Source organism: Sarcophilus harrisii, chromosome 1 (genome assembly GCF_902635505.1).
Source record: "Sarcophilus harrisii chromosome 1, mSarHar1.11, whole genome shotgun sequence".
Lineage (NCBI taxonomy): Eukaryota > Metazoa > Chordata > Mammalia > Dasyuromorphia > Dasyuridae > Sarcophilus > Sarcophilus harrisii.
Window position 1 is genome coordinate 23,618,744 of NC_045426.1, and position 11,773 is coordinate 23,630,516.

Consider the following 11,773-nt stretch of genomic DNA (forward strand, 5'->3'; position numbering starts at 1 on the left):
CCGGCCCCCCTCCTGGGAATGATTAGATGATTAATGTAATGCGGTTTGAAGGGTCTCTGTTTTCTCTCTTAATTTGGGTCATTACTCAGAAAGCGAGCGTGAGATCATTTCATCAGCATTCGAGAGAAAAAAAAAAAAAAAGCTATTCAGGAAATTGTTTAAATGCGTCTTAATTAAAGGACCAAAAGGTGACATGTTAGATTATGAAAACCGTCATTATCCCGCATTTCAGGCGACTTTAATTCGGGAGTGGGGGAGAAAGACCCCCGCCTTAAATGCCCGATTAATAATAGTCTTCGGAACATTAAATGTTAGATAATAATAGCAGGATGGCAACAACCCGGGATCCTTTCCATTTGAACTCCATCGAAAAAGATGAGAGGAGTGAGATTCTTCTTGTTCTTGGAAATATTATGTCATGCCAATTGGAGAAGATAAGATGGAGACGGGGTTGTTGCGGAAGGCTCTGAGGTGAGCCCCACTAGCTTTCTTCTGTCCTGCGAGAGAGCGTATTTGCTTGGATGGATGATGGGAAGTTGGGAGATGAGGAGGGAATGGGGGGTAGAAAAGGGACCTGGTTGGCGGCTCCTTGGTCTCAAGTATTCGGGGCTCTGGAGTCCCAATTTGGAAAGGGCCCGCTTGCTTTCTCTGTCCCGGAGATTTTTCTCCCTCGGGGTTGGACGCCAGGCCATTAGTCCCTGTAGCCACTGGCCTTTAAAAAGAAGGAAAAAAAGAGAGAGAGGAAGAGGGAGATGGAAGTTCCTTGCTAAATTTGGGGGGCAGGTCGTTGAGGCAAGGGCATGCGGTGTTGGCAATCTCGGACAGCCCTTGACCTTTCCGGGACTTTCGGGAGTAGCAAGTAGAAGAAAGCCCAGGTAAGGAAATGAACGGAGGAGGAGGAATAGACCGGAAATGCGCGCGGGCCAATACTGTTGGGAGAACGGCGCTACTGCCAGGGGCGCACCTACGTGCACCGCGCCGTCATCGCCGCTCCCCCCCTCCCTTCTCCCCCTCTCTTCCCACTTTCCTCACCAACTTCCCCAGCTAGATATACAGAAGGAACTTCTCCCCGCAGAGCAGTCCAGCAAACAGGTGCTTCCTGGCCCGGCCACACTGTGTAATTCCCCCCCACAACACACAAGCTTTTCTCCCCTGGTCCTGCGTAGGAAATTCAATATCCTGACATGAGTTTTCCTTTCCTTCGGAAGGCTCATCTCACCGTAGGCCGTTCGTGAGTTAAACCCCAACACAACAAAATAAAACTGAGGATCTCGAGGTTTTTGTATCCTTCTCCCCAATCACAGAGGAAACCAAGTTGCTTAGATACTACCTCCCCTCCCAGCCCACTCGTGTGTCAGCTCAGTTACCAAAGGGCCCCTCACAATCGTTTGGAGGTTTCTCTCCCCACTCGGGTTCCAGCGCATCTCCTTCAGTCAAGCTCCGGCTGGCTTGAAAAATACAAAAGATAACTTTTAGAAATATGGTCAGAACATCAGCCATAAGAAAGGAGGAAAGGAGGAAGAAAGGAAGGAAATTAGAGCAAGAGAAAAATAGAAGGAGGGAAGAAAGAGGGAGGGAAACGAAAAAGGAAAGAATGGATAGAAAATAGGAAGGAAATAAGATGGAAGAGGAAAGACATTTCCTTCCAACACTCTCTCCCGATGTTGGGGAGAGGGCAAAGAAGATTCTTGCCAATGAAATCGGTTTATTATAATCATATATAGATATATTTCTTAATCAATCGTACATGGAAATTTACAGAAATGTAGAAAGTGGATGGGCTTATAATGCAGCTCCCTTATATTTAGTCAGTGTTGAAAAAGTTAGGTTTAGTTTACCCTCCCCCCACCCTCTGTCACCCCTCAATAAAATGTCTGGGGGAGCTCTGAGGTCCAGGACTTCACTCTTGCTGAGTCTCCCCGTCTATGTACACATGTGGGGGGTGGGATGGGAGTATGTTTGCACAATTCTGCTCCCCACTCATAGGGAGACATTTTAGCTTTCCAAAATAGATGTTGGTCTCGATAAATAGATCTAACCTCTCTGCTGTATGTATATATATATATATATATATATATAAATTTATATATATATCTATTTAAATCTTAGAAATCAGTGTCTCTCTCCAATCTCCGAGGCGCAGGCGATGTGGAGGGAGAGGAAACAGATCCTGCTTGGAGCTGAAGCTTTCAGCTCTGCACTGTCCGGGGCAAGTCCTTTGTGGAGGGGGCTCCAGGGGCCACACTGTCGTGGAGTTTCCTCACGTGCTTCTTTAGATCAAAGTTTCTGCAAAATCCTTTCCCACAAGTGGCACATGTGAAAGGCTTCTTGTCGTTGTGGGTGTGCATATGAAAAGTCAAGTTATAAATCTGGTGGAAGGCCTTGTTGCAGATGGTACACTTGTATTGTTTCTCCCCACTATGAGTCAGTTTGTGATTTTTGTAGTTTCCTACCAAAAAAAAAAAAATAATAATAATAAAAGAATGGGTTTGAATGGTGGCAGTGATGGGGGAGGAAAAGGTGAAAGGGATTCCAGGGTCTCAGGCCTGGCCTGGCCCGGGAATGGGGGTGGGGATTCATGCTTCAGTTGTCGCCCCAAGGAGGCAATGCTTCATTAGGCTGGGTCCCACAAGTGAGAGTCAAGAAGTTGTCAAACTTGCTCTCCATCAATCCCGAGATGGAGAAGAGGTGCAATAGCATTATGGTGGCTGAGAACTGGAAATCAAAGGGACGCCCGTCATTTGGGGAGGTGCAGCAACATAGCGGGGATACAATGCTCCAAATTACAAGATTGAGGGAAGACCAGAATTTTGCCCCAAACCAGCAACAGGAGCTTGCCTGGCCTGCCTTTTCCTCCCTTGTCCCTGTTAGTGCTCTCTCTCTCTCTCTGTATGTGTGTTTAAAAGTATCCTCCTTCTAGGTTTTCCATTAAGGGGAATTTTGCTCTGGGAAATTAAAAGACCTTTCAGTTCTGGGCTGTGTTGTCAAGATAATCTTTCCCTCACCCCCATCTAAAATATTAAATAAATACATTTGAGATTTTACACACACATTTAAATCTAAATACATGCAAACGAAACACATATGTAACCCACCATCCTTACGCAAACATACAATATGCATACACCAACTAAATACATATGTGTGCATGTTTTATCCACAAAAATGAAATGCAGATATGTGTAACCTCAAATGTATATATACACATACACTTCCACGTATGTGTATATAGAATATGTCTGTGAATTTTTGTCTAGGAAAGCTAAAAATTCAAGCAGACAAGCATTTGAGAGTGACTTGGGTGCAAGTTAGCAAATTGAGTTTTGCCCGCCTGATATGAAGGAAATCTTGGGGCCTGCCTTCCTTCTCCTCTGACTTTGGAGCTGCAATTCTGGGTCTTTCTCTCCTGTCTCCAGTGTTCCCCTCTTCTGCCCCAACTTCCCCACTCATCTCCCCATCCTTCTCTTTCTCATCCCTTCTTCCTGCTGTCCTACGAGAAGTAAAGTAAAGAGCTTTCTAAACTTCTTTCGAGGAGTCAGTCATTTGGGAGGCTTTTGCTCTTCCTCCATTTTTCTCTTCCAGTGCTAGGAAACGAATCTTTGTTCTGAGAGAGAAAGCCTATCTGCCTTCACCTTAGCCCAGGTCCAAAGACTGAGTCCCAAGGGACAGTCCGCTCCCTTAGTAATTTAGGGCAAGGTACCGGCCCGAAAGATGTTAGGAACAGACCAGGGAAAAGAAGATTCGAAACAGAAGTGGAATTGAGTTTTCTCCCCCACGGGTCCACTCTCTCCTCCTCTTTCTGCCTCATTTGTCTTCCCCCTCCCTTCAGGCAATAGCTCCGGAGGTCCGAGTACCTTTTTGGTGGAACCCTTTCCCGCAGAATTCGCAGACGAAAGGCTTGTAGCCCGCGTGGATTCGGATGTGCGTGTTAAGCGTGGAGCTCCGGTTGAAGGCTTTGCCGCACTGGTTGCATTTGTGAGGTTTTTCCTGGGGTGGAGGAAGGGGGCGGGAGACAGAGAGAGTTTGAGGCGAGGGACCCCCAAAGTGGAGGAGTTGACCCGGTTAGGGAAAGCCTAAACTCTGGCCTCTTCTGGCCCCTAGCTATGAGAAAGAGAGAGAGAGAGAGAGAGAGGCTGGAGCCATTCAGAGCGGCTCAGGAACGTCCCTGGGGTCCCTGTGTCCTGCCCATCCCTCTCTTCTGGGGGCGACAGAGCCCCCAGGCAGCCCGGGGGAGCAGCTGTGGGGAGGAGGCCGGCAGCCTGGGCTGCCCGGGCGAGGGCCACGTACCTGGGTGTGGATGATTTTGTGTCTGCACAAAGTACTGGCTTGCCGAAAGCCCTTCCCGCAGACTTTGCAGACAAACGGCCTGGCTCCCGTGTGGACCGGCATGTGACGAGTGAGGTTATAGTGAGCGTTAAACACCTAGTGGAGGGGCGGGACATGAGAGGGCTTTGGAGGGCAAGCCCAGAGGGAGAGGCTGGCTCCCAGACCCCATCTCCGCGGTCCTCCTCTAGCTCCACTCCCCGGCCTCTGCTCCTGGCCCTGGCCTTAGGCAGCCTAGCTAACGGTTCCCGTTCCCCGTGGCCACCCCCCCCCCCCCCCGACCGCTCCCAGCTCCTGGACCCTCTCGTGGCGTCCTCCACCCCAAGCGAGGAGCGAGCGCTGCCAGATCCCGAGGGGGAGGTCCGGGCGGCCGAGGGCCGGGGGAGCCTCCCTCAGCCCCCCCGCCCCGGGCTCTCTCCGGGGCACCCTAGCCGGCTCACCTTGCCGCACACTTCGCAGGTGAAGTTCTTGGGCTTGCCGTCCGCCGAGTTGGCCGCCAGTTTGCCGTGACTCTTGGCTCCGTTCCGCTCCGCCGTCAGCGCCGTGTTCTCCTTCATCACCTGGTCCAGCTGCCCGGGCAGGCGCTCTTTGTGGGGGTAAGGGCCGTGGGGAAACTTGTCCGCGGCCAACGTGGCCAGCTTGGCGTTCTCCAGCAAGAAGAGTTTCTGGTGGGTGGCCAGGGACGCCGGGGACTGGGAGTTGAGGATGCTGGAGGGGAAGAGGTGCCCGTTGAGCAGCTCCGACGGGGGATACGCCGAGGACTCCAGGTAGTTGAAGTAATAGAGGGAGCCATTGGCCGGCAGCCCCACGGCCTGGTTGATGACCTGAGGCTTGATGACCCTGCCGGTGGGCAGCACGGACGGGGCCAGGCTCAGCTCCGCTTTGCAACACATGCCGCAGTTCGCTTTGCACAAGCCGCTGGCGCCACAGAGTTGGGGTCCCCCGCTGCCCCCGCCGCCGCCACCGCCGCCTCCGCCGCCACCTCCTCCGCCGCCGCTACCTCCTCCTCCTCCTCCGCTGCTTCCGCCGCCTCCCCGGAGGCTACTCTTCCAAAGCTCGGTGTAGTTGAGCAGAGTCTTGGACTGCATCTCGTAGCCCAGGGGCTGGATGGGGATCATACAAGGCAAGGACGAGCAGAGGCTAAGCATCTTTTTGGCGCCCCCGTCCACCTCCAGGCCCCCGGGCCCCCGGGGTTCGAAGGGGGGCTTGGGCTCCGAAGTCTTGGCCATGATCCTCTCGATGGAGAAGGCCAAGGTTTTGGATGTAGCGCTGGAGGCTCCGGTCCGGGAACAGGACGATGGCACCATGGTCTCGAGGGAAGTCGAGCTCGCCATCTCGAGGAAAAGTTGCTGCGGGTTCCAGCGGTAGGAAGGGAGCGGGGGTGCCGGGGCGCGGAGGGTGGGGGTGGGGGGCGAAGCCGGCCTCCCTCCCAGGCGACGGAGCTCCGGGCTTAACTCTGCATTCCGGAAAAGGCAGGGAGACACATCAATTTAATAAACGCCTGGTCCGAGCCGGGCCACCCATTCGCATTCAAATGAACCGAGCCCTAAACAATGAGCACCCAAAGGTACCAGATCACTGCTCATTAACCGGGTCGCACAAAAGTAACCGACCAATCTAGACCTCGTCGGTTTAAAAGGGGGAACGGGGAGGGGGGGGGGGGGAAGAAAGAGAAGAAGGGAGGATAAAAAGGTGGAAAAAGAAAGAAAGGAGAAAGCGACCCTGCAAACACCCGCAGTGTTCCTGGGCAGCCCGGACCCCCTAGCACTCGAACCACAAACTGGTAGGAGAAGGGCGGAAAATTTAAAAATAAAAGAAGATGGAAAATCAAGCCGTTTACCTTTCTCCTCCGGCGCCGAGGAGAGAGATGCGTACGAAGCATGCAGCAGGGCTACACTGTCACATTTTGATAGCCAACATCTTCCCTCCGCGTGAGATCACTGTCTTTTACATTTAGCTGACATCACATGAAGTCACTTACAGCGGAATGACATGAGCGCACGGGGCTGCGCTCACAGCAGCAGCAGTAGCCCGGCAGCGGTGGCGGCGGCGGCGGCGGCACGGGGCAGCGGCGGTGGCCCGGCCGTAGTTCCGCGAGCCCACCGAGCTCTAGGCGGCCCGGCGGCCCCTGGCGCCACAGCCAGACCGCGGCGGCGGCAGCCACCCGTAGCCCCTAAAAGTTGAATGTCGACAATTTGCATCCGAGCATCCGAGCGCCCCTGGGCCAAGTGCGCGCCACTTGCTAAGCAGAGGAGGGAAAGAGAGAGAGGAACAGGGAATAGAGAGAAAGGAGAGAGAGTGTGTGTGCGTGTGTGTGCGTGTGTGTGTGTGTGTGTGTGTGTGTGTGTGTGTGAGAGAGAGAGAGAGAGAGAGAGAGAGAGAGAGAGAGAGTCCGTAGAAGCTAGGGGGGAGTGGAAAACACAGACTTGGTGCGTGATTCACAACTTTTCTTGCTTGTAGCTCACGCGGACTTCAGGGAGAAGCAGTGAGCGTTTGGCTCGGGCTGCGGGCAGCGGGAGCTAGGGCCCAAGCCCCGCCACCTCCTCCCTCAAAATGGTCACTGCGTGGCCGTCTGCTCTTTCAAGTGGCCCCTTGGCCCTCTGCTACTGATCTGGGCATCGTTATCATAAACTGCCACTTACCCACGGAGCCAGCCCCGGCTGGATACACGCGCAAATGCTAATTACCTCATTAGGATGTGCCGCCTGGCCCCCGCTCCGGCTTCGGAGGAGGGGGAATTATTTTGGGGGAGGAATAGGGAAATATTAATTTATGCAAATACATGAACTTCGATCTTTTTTTTCCCTTTTTTTTTTTTTTTTTGAATTGAGTGGGGTGGGAGGAGAGGGGAAAATTCATGAAAGACAACGTCCTAGGGCCTATTACCAGTGCCCTTGGGGTTCCCAATGTGTGGGTGCGCAACTTTGGACTCATCCTCTTGTCCTTGGCGAGGAAAATACAAAACCTTAAAAAAAAAAAAAAAAACGGAGTTTATTTGATTTCCTGATCAATTGAGAATTGTGACTGTGACTCTGTGTTTCTAATTAAAACCCTGGCTCGGTAAGCTGGGGTTGGGGGTGGGGGTGCTCTCCAATCCGGAGGATTTGGAGAGCCAGGCTCCCGCTCCCCTAGCTCAGATGGGGACTTACTGTTTGGATAATTGAGAAAGTCCAATTTCCACCTGTTTAAGGAGCAGATTGAAACAGCAGAACCTCCCCCTGGATCCTATTAAACGTTTTTCCTCCCAAGGCCATTCAGCCGAACCAATTTTCCCGAAGTGATTCATGGAGCTCAATTCTGCCCAGGCAGTTCTTTCACTGGGAGACACTAAAGCACTGCGTGGAACCGGGTTTTGTGTTTTTCTAAAATAAAGAGGAGGATTATCAGAGGGGAGGGAGGGGTGAGGGAAGAGGGAGAGAGGGAGGGGGAGAGGCTGAAGGGGGCGGGAGAAGGGCTGGGCAGGGACTTAGTTTGGCCGGAGGGGAAAAGCGAAGCGAAGAAAAGGCCTCTTTTTTACCCCTCGGAAAAGTTCCGGAATTCCTGCGTTTTGTGCCGACCCAAAGGCAGCCCCCCTTCTCTAGGAGGGCTAAATTCCGTCTGTTTAAAGACCCTTTCACCTGCGTATCACAACAAGCCCTAGAAACAAACTCCTCTCAAAGAGGTGCGGCCGGTGCCGGCCCCCCGGCCCGTTTGCTCTCTCAAACAACAACGAAAAAGTAGTCCAGTCTGCTGGCGCTATTGGGGATGGGGATGGGCATAGGTGTGGGTTGGCATTGGGGATCAAGTTGGGTTGGGGATGACGGTTAGGTGCCGGGAAGAAGAAGGGAGGGGAGAAGGAGTTTTAGGAGAGAAGAACCTAAAGGTTTTTCTTTTTCTTTCTTTCTTCATTTCTTTTCTTTCTTCTTACTTTACTCCCTCTCTTCCTTCTTTCTTTCCTTCCTTCCTTTCTTAATTTCTTTCTTTCTTTCTTTCCCCTCCTTTCTTTCGTCCTTCCTTTCTTAATTTCTTTCTTTTTTTCTTCCTCTCTTTCTTCTTTCTTTTTCTTTAGCTCTTTCTTTCTTTCTTCCTCTTTCTTTCTATTTCTTCCTCTCTTTCTTCTTCTCTTTCTCTCTCTCTCTTTCTCTCTCTCTTTCTTTCTTTTTTCTTTCTTTCTTTCTTTCTTTCTTTCTTTCTTTCTTTCTTTCTTTCTTTCTTTCTTTCTTTCTTTCTTGTCTTCCTCCTCTCTTCCCCTTTCCCTCCTTTCCTTCCTTCCTTCCTTCCTTCTTCCTTCCTTCCTTCCTTCCTTCCTTCCTTCCTTCCTTCCTTCCTTCCCTCCCTCCCTCCTTCCTTCCTTCCTTCCTTCCTTCCTTCCTTTCCTTCCTTCCTTCCTTCCTTCCTTCCTCCCTCCCTTCCTCCTTCCCTTCCTTTTTAAAAATTTGGACAGTTTTTTTCGTCGGACATCTTCGCAGCCTAAGTTTTAGCATGACAATAAGCTTTATAGCTGCAAATTGCAATTTAAGAGGATTATGATTATGAACACTGTTATAGTGAGGGATTCGGTAGAGAATTCAAAGGAGAAATATGTAGTCATATGTCGCCACAGAGAGGGCTGACTGTGATCGTAGGATCGCGTCAGGCTGTTACAGACACACCAGTTTGTTACAGAACCCCGTGTCCCTCCAACCAGATGGGAGTCACCTCCGGCGTTTGCCCACCTTGCCCTACACAACAGGTGAGGGGAAACGGGGGAATGGTCTTGGTTCTATTTCAAACCTCTCTTCCTTTCCCCCCAACTTCTTTCTTCTTATATCTCTACCCTTCTTTCTCTCTTTTCTCCCCGCCCTCTCCATTTATAAGAAATCAAGGGACCTGACTTGACAGGTGAGGGAAAGTAGAGTATGGAGAGATAGTGAAGAAGGGCCGGGAGAGGGGAAAAAAGAAAACAGGCAGGTAGAAAAAGGTATACGCATCCAATTCGGAAGCAGACTTTAGGGGACTAGCCTCCTCGGGCTGCAGCTCCTATCCATAGCAAGACCCCGAAGTTTTCAAAACATTGTTGAATTCAGTTTAAAGATCCTTCCTGCACCACCACCCCCTCCTCCCGCCCCGCCAGAGCAAGTCTGAGAAAGCGGATTGTACGCTTGATTTAACTTTGGAGATATGGAGGGATGCTAAATTTCCAGGAGTTCTTACTCTAACTAGGCTCCCCCCTCCCCACTTCAAGAGTAGAAAAGAATGGCAGGAGCTTGGCTCAGCTTGTCTGTCCCGTACACAACTGAACTGGCCTTCTCAGATTAATCCCGGCCCCTCCAAAAATAAATACATCGGGAAAAAACAAACAAACAAACAACTCACTCCAAATACCGAAACAATGCGTGGAGGTACAAACAGATTTTCTTTCTAACTACCATGGGGGGTGGGGAAGGATTGCTAAATTCCTGGTCTATTCTCTCTTCGCCCGCCCCCACCCCCTACCCCCAACTCCCTCGCTAGGTCCACCCTTCCCACCCTTCTTTCCAGCCCGGACAATCGTCGACCTCTACTGAAGCTCGGAGATCTATTTGTGTGGAAGACAAAAGCAAAGGCAAAGACTTCTCGTGAACCTGTTCCTTTATCCATCCCCAAAGCTGCTTAAGTGAGCACATTAACCATCTCTTCTTCCCTTGCCCTACAAAGGCGTCCTACCTTCCTTTGCAGCCCGCAGGAAGAAAATATTTGGGGGAGGGGGAAACCAGGTTCTCCCTAATGTGCCTTCCCTTCCAAACCTGAGTGAATGAATGCACACTGGTTGGTAGGAAAGTATTTAATTAGCTTTAAAAAATACAAACTTCTTCCTTGCCCGCAGATTATATTGAAAGTGGAGGGTTGGAGACTATTTTACACCTTGCCACTCACATGTTAATTAATCTCTATCTAACCCTAATTGCAGTTTATTCAAGCACTGCTCAACAGCTCACCCACACAATAAACACTGATCCTACTTTTATACATATTACTTCACGTTAACACATTGAGTAATTAACTCCAGTACCAACTAATAGTGCAAACAAATATTTTCTGTAAACGAGATGATGGCGGTGAGAAGAATAGGAGACTGAAGAAATGTTGTGAAGGGTGGAGGGGAGCCCAGAGAGGTCGATTCCCGGTTCTCCACACTCTACCCTCTCCTTTCAAAACATTTTCACCTACGAAATGTATTTATTTATTGAAAAAGCTCTTTAAAAAAAGAATATACTGTGGGAATTGTTAAATGATGGTAATTTTATGAAGAAGATGGAAAATACGACCCCCTTCCAATGATTTGCAAAATGGAAAGGAATGAATTATTTGGGTTTCTCCTGTATCTCTATTAAGGCATCCCCTCCCACCCCACAATGAAACATAGACACCAGCAACACTGTGATACTAACTGCAGAGCCTCAGGGAAAGGTGAATTTCAGGGGTGTGTAATTCAGTAAAAGTAAAAAGATTAAAAAAAAAAAAAGTGTTCCAACATCTTCAAAGGGACTCTCTGTTTTGGTTTTGTTCAGCTTTGTTTTTTATAGGACAGTTTTAACTGAGAAGGAACTGATTCAGTCCCAGCCGCTTTTTATAAAGCCAGAGAGCCACATCACAAATAGAATTGATTTTTAAAATCCAGTTCCTCGTAGAGATTGGGTAGCCTCTCCTGATCTCTTAGACTTTCTTCCCTTAATTCAAACATGGCTCAATCTGAACTTGTGGTCTTCTCAGGACAGCCAAATTTCTTTCTTCTTTGGGAGAAGACGTCAACGAAGACAGCTTCCCCAAGCAGCCAGTTTCGTGGTCCCCAACTTCCTGGCCGCTTTGCCCGCTGCCTCAGCTCCCTTGCTTGGCCCCAGCTGATTCCCCCGGGGCTTTTACTCCTGTGTGATAGGAGTGTTGGAAGTATTGAGCCGAGGCACTGCCCAGGCCCAGGGGATCACTCTGACTGCTTGCTTGTGCCTCGGAGATTTTGCACCGTGGGTTTCGGGCTGCAGGGATGGAGACGAAATAGAGAAGGGAGATGGAGGAAAGCACCTAAAGTTCCCAAATCCTGGCACCGAGGGCGGAGGAGGAGGAAGGGAGAATCTGTCTCCTTTTTCCCACCGCTGTGTAGGGGCTCTAAGAGCTAAGGGGACAAACGCCGGTCCCAGCTTGCGTGGCAAAGGACAGCCTTAATGGACCAACATAAGAGTCCACGGAACTTGGAGGGTGAACTCCCTCAGTGGCAGTGCCCAGGGTGGGGGACTTCAGCGCTCTGCGCAGAGAAAAAGCAGAGCATAAATCGAGGTTCGGATGTGCTTGTGAGGGTGTTGGGGTGTGCCTGTGTTTACAAGAGAGGGGACTGGCTTTCTCTTCGATCTCCCTCAGTCCTTAGGAGCTGCCCGCCTTCACCAGAACCCCCCACCCCCACTCCACTCCTTTCCCCTCCTCCACCCCTTTCTGGAGCTATTCTCGTTAGCATTGATCC

The 11,773-nt window shown here is 50.5% G+C and overlaps 1 protein-coding gene across 1 annotated transcript; it reads right to left on the reverse strand.

Annotated features, from left to right (window-relative positions):
• Window positions 1-1,593: 1,593 nt before the first annotated feature.
• Window positions 1,594-6,355, reverse strand: FEZF2 (FEZ family zinc finger 2). The gene is made up of 5 exons (XM_031953499.1): window positions 6,164-6,355; window positions 4,764-5,779; window positions 4,288-4,422; window positions 3,855-3,987; window positions 1,594-2,449 (listed from the first exon to the last, which is right to left on the reverse strand). The coding sequence occupies exons 2-5, from the start codon at window positions 5,655-5,657 to the stop codon at window positions 2,190-2,192; spliced, it is 1,422 nt and encodes a 473-aa protein (XP_031809359.1). The 5' UTR covers window positions 5,658-5,779; window positions 6,164-6,355; the 3' UTR covers window positions 1,594-2,189.
• Between the last annotated feature and the right edge of the window lie 5,418 nt (window positions 6,356-11,773).